At 50.4% G+C, this 10628-nt stretch overlaps 1 protein-coding gene across 3 annotated transcripts; it reads right to left on the reverse strand.

The window, feature by feature from the left end:
* Positions 1–3223: 3223 nt before the first annotated feature.
* Positions 3224–9895, reverse strand: ADPRS (ADP-ribosylserine hydrolase). 3 transcript variants are annotated; one of them, XM_038377619.2, is made up of 6 exons: positions 9664–9894; positions 7753–7789; positions 6537–6744; positions 6240–6424; positions 5174–5274; positions 3224–4399 (listed from the first exon to the last, which is right to left on the reverse strand). In XM_038377619.2, exons 1-6 carry the CDS (start codon positions 9869–9871, stop codon positions 4107–4109), a joined length of 1032 nt encoding a protein of 343 aa, XP_038233547.1. In that variant the 5' UTR covers positions 9872–9894; the 3' UTR covers positions 3224–4106. The 3 variants fall into 3 exon arrangements, with proteins under 3 accessions (XP_038233547.1, XP_038233545.1, XP_038233548.1); XM_038377617.2 differs by having other exon boundaries at positions 7693–7789; positions 9664–9892; XM_038377620.2 differs by lacking the exon at positions 5174–5274 and having other exon boundaries at positions 7693–7789; positions 9664–9895.
* Between the last annotated feature and the right edge of the window lie 733 nt (positions 9896–10628).

Here is a 10628-nt window from a genome sequence, read left to right on the forward strand (position 1 = left end):
CACCCATCACTCCCAAGCTACTTCTCAAGGAAAGAGCAGCATGTGCCTTCTACACTGGGGAAGGAGGCAGGAATTCGAAATAACAATGCAGAGTTTCTATTCAAGCTTCCAAAAACTATGAAGAGTACCAAATTGTGCTAATTGGTTATGACCACCCTTGCCACCATAACAAATTCCACTATGTATATGGACCATGCTACCCATTTACCTTCTTCCCCATTAAAAGAAGCCAGTGAGAATGCAGCTCAGTTCTTTGAGCTTCAAGCATCATTGATTCCATCAATTTGTTTTCTTCTCTCTTTTTTTTTTGGGGGGGGGGGGCAGGGGCGAGAGAAGAAGTTTTGTTTTAAGCAATATTTTAAAAGCTAGTAAATTTTAAAAAAATCACAAAGTAATTTTAGATCCCAACCTGCCTCCGAGTCCCCTCACTGGTCTTTTCTTGTGCTTTTATAATCACATTCCCTTATTTTAAAAACTCTCTCTCCCCCCACAGACAAAAGAGACTGGCTAACTATGCAGGGGAAATGTTGAAACTGACTATTACATGAAGTGCTGCCAGAGGCACAAAGGAAACAAAGAGGGGGAAAATATTTATTAAGTGATCTCTTTCAGGTCTCCTAATTGGGAATGTTGTTAACTATAACCAGTGAAACACTTCCAGGCAGAAATGTGAATTTTAAAGTTGACATGTCCCTTTCAACCCTGTTACATTTAGGGATCTAAGACACTTTTGGTGCGCTATACACAATAACTAATCTGAACTAATTCTAGCAGCCAGGCTCCAGCAGTTGATTCCTTTCCACCCACTGCTCCTTATTGCAAATATTTTCTACAAACAAGACTCTGGAGCGAAAACTCCAGCATTGAAATACTTTGGGGGCATGCAATTGCCACTCAGGGCACGGTATGACTGATGCACTAAACTGCCTCTATCGTTAACAGGCATTCTGCACTTTTACCATGACACTCACACCATTCACTGCTTGTAAACAAAAGCAGCCATTGTGAGAACAGTTTTTACAGAAGATTTCAGGAATGAAACTTACTACAAATGAAGCAGGAGGCCTGGCTCCTCACAAGATGCCACTAATTGGCCTGGAAATGCCTTCAGCCTGCTTTCCGGAGAAACATTTTTAAGAAACCATAACAAAGCAGTTTCAGGCTGAGTGTTGAAAGAAGAGAAGTGTGTGTGTGTATGTATGGGGGGGGGGGGGGGGGCAGGGGGATAGCCTAAAGCTTTTCCTATGATTCTCCTTGTAATTTAGCCTTGCAAGGGGCTGGCTGCCCCCATACATGGAAATATATAGGCAGAGGGTAAAACTATAAATAGAACGACGTACAATAAAGCCCAAAAGTGGCATTTAAAGTGCAGTTATGATCTAGTAAAATTACTGTAAACTTATCACAATAGTGCACTTAGGACTATTTTTGGACCCAGTGCAGCCTCCCCCACCAATGCTGCTCAGTAAAGGCCAAAATCAGTCATGTTAAGGGAGATGGGAGCAGTGCTAATTTCAGAACTGTTATAATCGGCGAGGCAAAATCTGGGAAAACACAAACAGGATTATTCCAAAATCCCACACTGTGATGGCATCAGCACAAACACCTTTGCACTTAACACAGGGTAAAGGCTAAATGCCCTCTGCACTGGAATAACTAGTCACGCTAAAATTCAAAGCTGTCTGCAATATTATAACAAAGAAACCCAAGGAAAGGGGACAGATCTCTCTGCTCCTGCCAACACACCCAATTGTCACATGCAGTGTCCCAGCTTCACAGGTGGAGTAGGGCATGGCAAATTACAACTACAGGTGACACCCACAGGGCACTTTCCAGCCAATTATACCGCAGCTTACAGGAGGTGACTGCCGAGGAAATTTGATACTGAGGAAGCCTAGAAAGCTACAGTAAGAATGTGGGGAGCCCAGACAGGAAGGTGATGGGAAAATAATGGTTTTCCTGTTGTGTTAAGGCATCATTTATAAATCTGGCTCCAAGTCCCTTACTCAGCCCATCAACTATAGCTCCAGTGATGTTAATGACTCATTGTCACATGCACTACACAAGTCTGAGTGCAATTTCTTTGCTGGGAGCCTGTCTGGTTACTGATGTTTGGACATATGGGAAATGCTGCAGAGGACTAACAACTGCTCTGGCTGAAGTGCACTGAGCTTTTTACCAGTAGATGAATTGTGCTCTGCATGAATGTCAAAGGACCCAGGAAAAGACCAGGACCTGGTTGGCAGAGCTCTGAAAGAGGACACAGAAGATGACCAAGGCCTTCTGCAGCTGAGCTGTCACTTTCACTGCAACACTTCAAGAGCCTGCCACTGACTCACAAGGTTTCCACACAGGAAAATCCCATCTCTACACACCACCGCTGGAGAACAGGCTCCAGTCCAATCAGTCTGCGCAAATGTGCATACAGATTTTCCCTACTGGGTTCCAAGTTCAGCTACAGTTGAATGGCCAGGAATTTCTACCCCAGCTAGGAAAGGCTCCACAGGCAAAGTATGTATAAAGAACATCTCTTTGTCCAAGTCGTCCAAACTTTAGTTTGCTATCTAAAGAGGCTGAGGTCAGGTAAGTCTCCAGGCTAATGACTGACTTATGCAATACAACTCCTTTACTTTGATAATTCGCCACCATTCCTGTATTTTCCTTCAATGATCCTAAGTGATTTGATTACTTTTAAGAAAAACAGCCCCTGCATGTTTTATAGTGCACATTTCAATCCTAACTTAGGAAAAGCTAGACTTTATAAACAGCTAACTTGTGCAAGCGCCACAATTTCTTTCCATTCAAAAGAAAAACAAGATCAGTTTAAACAGAAAATTTGTTTTTAAATGTCTTCCTTGAAAAATCTGTAGTCTCTTGCAGAATCTCTTGAAGACATGTTTTACTTCTCAGATCTGCAGCATAGTCTATAAATATAGTGGGCCCATAATTCCACATTTATAGGACAAATACTCATGTGTGTACACGGAAAATCCATTAAAGCTTCATGCAATAGACTGGTACTCTAGGAAGCAAAGTACAGGAAAGGTGAGGAATAACCCAATTACAACCAGATTGTTCATATGTACACACAGTAACTTTCTGCTGACATCCGCAAGAAATAAGCCCCCTATTAGTAATGTGTTCACTTCCCAGTTTTAGTAAAATATATATATGTAAAATTACTTTGGAACATTTGGATTTATACCCATTTCCATATGATAGCTGCCTGCAAACAGGATGGGTTTTTATTTCTTTATTTTCTGTAATTACTATAGACATTTCAAAACACATTATTTACACAATTCAGCTTGTATACAGAGTCAGATTATTTCCTCTCTGTCTGCTTGACTGGGCACATTTTTAAACACCCTGCTGCAGAACACTGTTTTCTAATACATCCTCTACCATTTGTAGGGTCACCTAGTACATGAGCCCTTTCTTAACAGAAGTGAATTCTCAACTGAAACTGACACCAGATGTGCAGAATGGGATGCAAGCATAGCACACTACTGATTAGGCACTGGGAGGAGAGCAGAGCAAGAGGAGCATTCTGGAAGGTTGCAATCTGGTGCATAAAGCAATCCAAATTTTAGGGAGTCAGGCACAGGTGTAATGCAGAGAGTAAAGACAACAAAAGAATTGCAAGATGGGTACAGTGCAACCCAAGTGCTTCCTGAAGGTTAGACTGTGAACATCTGAATAGAAGTCTGTGGAATCTGGAAACAGATGACAGGAAGCTGGTTCCTGGATTTAGACCCCACTTGAAGCTTGGACAAGTCATATAACAGAATGAGACACTGACAGGAGAGCCGGCCTTAGTAAGAAGCAGAAATCTCATCAGAAACCAGATATTGCCTCTGTGCTTTGGTGGGACAATAAATTCCATCGTCCAAAGCTCTCTGTGCAAGCACCCTCCAGATCACTTGTAACACAAACAAGGTCCAAGTCTCACTTCTACCATACGACACATGACAACAAGTGCCATTCTGGAGTTTGCCAGGATACAGATCATTAAAGACAAGGTGGACCCATTTGCTATGGATCTGATCAGTGAGGCAGAGGTAGCCACTTGCTTTAACCTTGGCACAGGACACCACTTCTGTGGCTCAAAGTCGTTGGCTGTAGAGTTTGTGCAAGCTATTTGCCAGCATCTCTGTCTCTTGAAAAGCTTCGCAGCTCTGCTCCCAGCACGGGGGTACCTGCTCCTCCCCATAATAAGCTCCTGCAATGGCTCCAGCCATGGTAGCTATGGTATCTGTGTCTCCACCCAGCGAGATACAGTAGATGATGACCCTCTGTAGGTTGTTGTAGTGATGAGGAATATCTGGGTCGGATTTCATGGAGCGCAAGAAGGAATAAATCGCAGTGGGGACAGACTCCAGAGCAGCAATGCCATTGCCTGTTAATGAAACCAACCACATTCAGCAACAAAGCAGGACAGTTACATCTCTAACCTTCCACAACAGAATCCCTTCCCTTTAGTTCATGAGCATGTCTTATTGCCAAATTCAAACTTTAATATGACTGGTTCAAGCTAGCTGAAGTGTGAGTAGATGCTATGCAAGTTTCTTTCCATCCCATGCTCTCCGCTGGTCTCATTCCTGATCAGCACACCACTACTATTCCAGTCAGGGAACATGCACCCAACTAGGCCATGCACAGCCCTAACCTGTAACATCCCTGGGTTGCCAGGTGTCCAGAAGAAAGATCTGACTGATGGACTGTCATTAAGAGGAGATCTTGGAAAATAAGGCATTATTATTCTCTTGGAAAGATAGCCTTTCATCCACCAAGGCTGCCCTCGGGGAGGGAGTCATTGCAGAGTGAGTCACACACTTACTCTTTCCACATGAAATGAACAAGCAGTCTTTCGCAAAAAGAAAAGGAGTACCCGTGGCACCTTAGAGATTTATCCGATGAAGTGAGCTGTAGCTCACGAAAGCTTATGCTCTAATAAATTTGTTAGTCTCTAAGGTGCCACCGGTACTCCTTTTCTTTTTGCGAATACAGACTAACACGGCTGCTACTCTGAAAGCAGTCTTTGCAACACATTCAACCCCCGCTGGTCTGGCGAGCAAGAGGCAGAAATCCAGGAAAACACTAAGCACAGGCTCCCTAAGCTGGCCCTGCCCCATGGCTTTTCCTGAATCCCTGTAGGAAGAAAAGTGCTTACCTAACTCAAGCAATACATCTGACTTAGGAACAGTGCTAAGCTCCAAAAATTCCTTGATCTTCTTAAGCCGCCTTGAAAATGGTAATTCCCCAAAGCCCATCCTGGAGACAAGAGACAGGAATGTAACAAATGCTCTGCTCCAGTGACTTCTCCCTTCCTGCCACCAGGGAGCAATCTGCATGATTTGATCTAATACAATCCAGCATGTGAAGAGGTGTCCAGAGGGCTCCCAGGAGGCAGACTTTCCAGAAAAAGAAATGTTAGCGGCTATATATATGTGGCTGTAAGAGTGAATCTTCCCTCATTTCCAGGTGTTTGAACCATGGCCTTGTCTATTGAGACCTCTTGTACAAATGCGGAGAACGAGCAAGAACCTCAAAGCAAAGCTGTTCTGAGAGCATGTCAAACTGAAACGAATGAATGAGGGCTTCAGAGGAGGAGAGAAAAAGGACCCATCTTACCAATCTGCAGCAAGTCAACTCTCTTGGAAAGGCCAGATATGGGAAGAGGACGAACTGAAGTCTCACAAATTGCTTACGGAACAGGGAGGAGAAGCTAGACCTAGCAGCATGCAGCCATCAGAGCAATAGCCCAGCTGACTGGATGGCTTTTATGAATCACAGCCACACTCTTCCACTCCATAAAGGGACTGGTTTGGACTGAGTGGGAGAGGCAGAGGGAAATGGAACCTGGAGGAATTTCTCATTCCTCCCTCCAAGGACATTCTCACTGGGACAGACTGGGAGATGTGCTCATGGCAGCTGAGTGTGTGGCAAGAAAGGCTCTGCAAGCTGCTTCTAGAGAGAGGCAATGAGTCTGTATTTTTCAAACGTATGAGTTTCACAGGAAAAGCCATGCAGCTAAAATCAAAACACAGCCTAATGATATGAAGGAAAATCTCACTTCCCATACACAGAATATCATCGAGACAGGACAGAATGCAATCTATGAGGCATTACGTAGATATCTGTACAGAGTCAAGAGAAAGACACTGCTGTGAACTAGATCAAATTCCATATGGGGGACAAATTGCAACTAGTAGAGGGGCTTACTCAGCCCTACTTACGCTCGCGCATCAGCCAAAGATTTATCATCTGCCTCCACATCCTCCATGTGACCGATCAGCTGCTCCAGGAAGCTCTCCCAACTGAGCTCTCCCTGCAAGGCCAAGTGCACTGCCAGAGCCTGCAGGATGGCTCCATTATAGCCAAGTGAGTTGGCATGGGTCAACTCAGCACTGAGCTTCGCAAACTGTGGATTAAAAAAAATCATTAGGAAACCAGAGTGAAAGATAATCACCAAACCCCATCCCATCAGCAGAGATCCGGGAGCCCCAGTGCCTGAACAACCCCCTGCAATGCACCTTCTTCACATCCTGAACATCAGGGTAAATCAGCGAAATGCCTGCTACCCTCATAGCACCACCGTTCCCGTAGGAGCCTTTCCCATTAAACTGCACTCGGGCTGGTTCAAACACATCACTGCACTTGGGGCTCAGAAGTTTCTTGAACACTTTGACGACTGCCATTCCATAGCCCCGATCCGGCTCCTTCTTATGCTCCTCAGCAAATCTGCCAAAAGTAAAACAGCAGCAATTACATAGGAATTAGAAAAACCACACTGGAAAAGGACAGTGTCAACTTACATTTGGTCTGCTACTAAAATCTTTTTTTGAAAGAAGCTTTTATATTATTTGCATCAGAGTAACATCCAGAGATCTCAGCAAGTATCATGGCCCCACTGACTAGGTGCTGCACAAATATGTACTGTAGAAAGAAAAATCCCTGCCCCAAAGACCTGGGTGGATGAGAACAACAGAGGTTGGACCCTGTGGTTGTACTAACTACATCTATTTGTGGAAATCACTGGTTTCAGCTCTTGACTTTTTGATTGTTTTAAGATATACTTTAAAAATAATTGGAAACATTTTTACTAGTCACATGTAGGCAGAAATATTGTTTGTTCACGTCAAAGGGAGACAGTTTTTAAACAATTAAACCTTTGACTTTCAGCATTTGAAACCCAAACACTTCAGCACCAAATATCTGAAAGGGAAACAGACTATAAAACAAACTGACTTCATGGATTTTCATTGACTTCAAAGCTCAGGGAAGTGCAAAAAGGAAACAGTATACAAACCAATAAGTACACTAGAAAGGAAATAATTTTGAAAAACTGAACTGCTTTTAATAACAAAAGTATACAAACTTGTTTGCTTACAAACAAGTGTTACGTTGACAGTTTCCACCCTGTTTAGTTTCAACATCAAATATGAGATGCCATTTTAATGACACTGAAGTCAATGAGAATCTAGGATGGTACAAACCCAGCAGGCACAAGCCAAATTGCAGCATTGGGGCATTAGTCTCCCCACACAACTAGGCGGCCACTTCAGACTGAATTCCTCTGCACTTTCCTGGACTGAATGGGAACAGCTCAAAGTGGCTGCTTAGCTTTCACTCTCTATCACTTGCAAAAGCAACACAGATCTCCCTGTTGTGCTGACTGCAGCTCCTTACCTCCTGGCCATATCAACTTCATCAAACTCTCCCTTGGCTAACAGAGACCGCACCACACACCTGGCCATGGCTGTGTCATCCGTGTAGCAGAGCGTTTCTGAAAAAGAAGGCAAAAATACCAGATCATCCAAACACCAAGAGGTCCCATTGCCCCTCTAGAATCCCAATCCCATTTCTCCACTGCCAGGGGAATTCTCTCTGAATCTGGAGTGTAAAAGACTTGGCTATATTTCCAGACACTCAGATCTCTTAACAGGCCTTGTGGGGGGTTAAAAGTCATCACTGACTGCAGAGGAGCAACTTCATGAACTACAGCAGTGGAGAAACACGCTTTCAGCAGTAATACATTAGGTCAGAGGTGGGCAAACTACGGCCTGCAGGCCACATCCGGCCTCTGGAACCATCCTGCCCAGCCCCTGAGCTCCCGGCTACGGAGGCCAGCCAGCCCCCGGCCCCTCCCCCGCTGTGCCCCCTCCTCCACAGTCTCAGCGCGCTGCACTGCCAACGCTCTGGCCTGCTGCTCCTGTCGAGCGGCGCAGCTGGCTCCAGGCAAGCGGTGGGGCTGCGAGCTCCTGCTGCTCAGAGCAGCATGGTAAGGGGGCGGGGAGCAGGGGGGTTGGATGGGGTGGAGGTTCGGGGCAGTCAGGAGACAGGGGGTTGGATGGGGCTGGGGTCCCAGGGGGCGGTTAGGGGACAAGGAGAATGGGGGTTGGATGGGTCGGGGGTTCTGAGAGAAGTGGGAGGAGGCGGATAGGGGACGGGGGTCAGGCTGTTGGGGGGGTCACAGCCTTCCCTACCCAGCCCTCCATACAGTTTGGAAACCCCGATGTGGCCTTCGGGCCAAAACATTTGCCCACCCCTGCCTTAGGTGGTGTTGTTAGTAAGAGCAACACCACCCGTGATCTGGGATTAATATGAAAGAAACAGAGTCAATGTGGAATCTAATTATTTCAAAAGAATGAATTCAAAGTGGCTCCAGGTACCACCCCTGCACCTGAGGCCCCCCTCCCTGCCAGCACCAACTGGGGGGCAGTTTTCAAGCCAGATTCTTTTTCTAAAAAAAGGTCCCCGTCCCCCCACTACTCCTGCATGAAAGCCACTAGCCTTAGGCAGTTTGGGCTGGGTGAGTCACACCCCCGGTGTAGAACAGAGTGTGCCGGGGGGGAAGGGAGAGAGAAGGATGTGCGGGGGGGGGGACCACAGGGTGTGCGGAGGGGGCACAGAGTGTGCCGGGGGGGAAGGGAGAGAGAAGGATGTGCGGGGGGGGGACCACAGGGTGTGCGGAGGGGGCACAGAGTGTGCCGGGGGGGAAGGGAGAGAGAAGGATGTGCGGGGGGGGGACCACAGGGTGTGCGGGGGGGGCACAGAGTGTGCCGGGGGGGAAGGGAGAGAGAAGGATGTGCGGGGGGGGACCACAGGGTGTGCGGGGGGGGCACAGAGTGTGCCGGGGGGGAAGGGAGAGAGAAGGATGTGCGGGGGGGGGGACCACAGGGTGTGCGGAGGGGGCACAGAGTGTGCCGGGGGGGAAGGGAGAGAGAAGGATGTGCGGGGGGGGACCACAGGGTGTGCGGGGGGGGCACAGAGTGTGCGGGGGGATTTGGGCCCTGCAGGGGGACGGACAGATTCAGGCCCCGCGGGGGGAGGACGGACACACAGGGGGGCCGGGGGGATTCAGGCCCCGCGGGGGGGGGAGAGACAGACATGCGCGGGGGGGACACGGGACGGACACAGGGGGGGAGGGGGGATTCAGGCCCCACGGGGGAGGGGACGGGACGGACACGCGGGGGAGGGGGAACGGACACGCGGGGGGGGGACACGGGAGGGACACACGGGGGGGAGGGGGGATTCAGGCCCCGCGGGGGAGGGGGGCGGACACATGGGGGACAGGGGGAATTCAGGCCCCGGGGGGGGGAACGGGACGGAGATTGCGGGGCCCCGGCGGCCTGAGCCCCACCCCGGCCCGGCCCCCACCTCTGCTCTCCGCCTCCTGGGCGCCGCCCCCGGCCCGGCCCGGCGGCTCCAGGCCGCGGAGGTAGCGCAGCAGCTCGGGCAGCACCACCACGTCCCTGCCCTCGAAGGCGGCGCCCAGGCAGTCCCCGAGCAGCGCCCCGGCCAGGCAGCCCCGGAACCGGCCCCGGGCCGGCGACCCGCCCGCCAGCGCCGCCGCCGCCGCCGCCATCTTCCTCCGGCCGAGCGCCGGGGGCGGGGCTAGGGCCCGGGAGCGGCAACCTGAGAGGAAGGGGGCGTGGTCCCAGGGGAGGGCGGGACTAGGGGCGGGGGCGGGGCTCAGGCGTGGAGCGACGACCCGGGAGGAACCGGGGTGGGCGGGGCTAGAGCAGGGGGCGGGGCCAAGGCCCGGGAGTGGCGATCTGGGAGGAAGGGGGCGGAACCCCAGGGGAGGGCGGGACTAGGGCCGGGGGAGGGGCTCAGGAGTGGAGCGACGACCTGGGAGGAACCGGGGTGGGCGGGGCTAGAGTAGGGGGCGGGGACGAGGGGGCGGGGCTAAGGCCCAGGAGTGGTGAACTGGAAGGAAGGGGGCGGAGCCCCAGGGGAGGGCGGGGCTAGAGCAAGGGGCAGTGATCTGGGAGGAAGGGGGCGTGGTCCCAGGGGAGGGCGGAACTAGGGGAGGGGGCGGGGCTCAGGCATGGAGCGACGACCCGGGAGGAACCGGGGTGGGCGGGGCTAGAGCAGGGGGCGGGGCCAAGACCCGGGGGTGGTGATCTGGGAGGAAGGGGGCGGAGCCCCACGGGAAGGCGGGGCTAGAGCAGGGGCTGGGCGTGGCACCTTGGGGTCAGGTGGGGCTAGGATCTGGGGGGCTGGGCCCCAAGGGCAGCCTGAAGGTGGAGGCCAGGGCAGGGCGGGAGTAGAGGAACCTCAGGCTGGCCCCCAAGGGAGGTTGGGGTCTGTGCCATGTGCAGGGGGCTGGGGGGAGAGGA

Source organism: Dermochelys coriacea, chromosome 19 (assembly GCF_009764565.3).
Source record: "Dermochelys coriacea isolate rDerCor1 chromosome 19, rDerCor1.pri.v4, whole genome shotgun sequence".
Taxonomy (NCBI): domain Eukaryota; kingdom Metazoa; phylum Chordata; order Testudines; family Dermochelyidae; genus Dermochelys; species Dermochelys coriacea.

Coding starts and splice junctions, on each gene's coding strand:
- ADPRS (XM_038377617.2), bottom strand. CDS start 9,871: ATGGCGGCGGCGGCGGCGGCGCTGGCGGGCGGGTCGCCGGCCCGGGGC. Junction 6,745..7,692: donor GAAGTTGATATGGCCAGGAG/GTAAGGAGCTGC, acceptor TACTTTTGGCAG/ATTTGCTGAGGAGCATAAGA. Junction 6,425..6,536: donor ATGTTCAGGATGTGAAGAAG/GTGCATTGCAGG, acceptor TTTAATCCACAG/TTTGCGAAGCTCAGTGCTGA.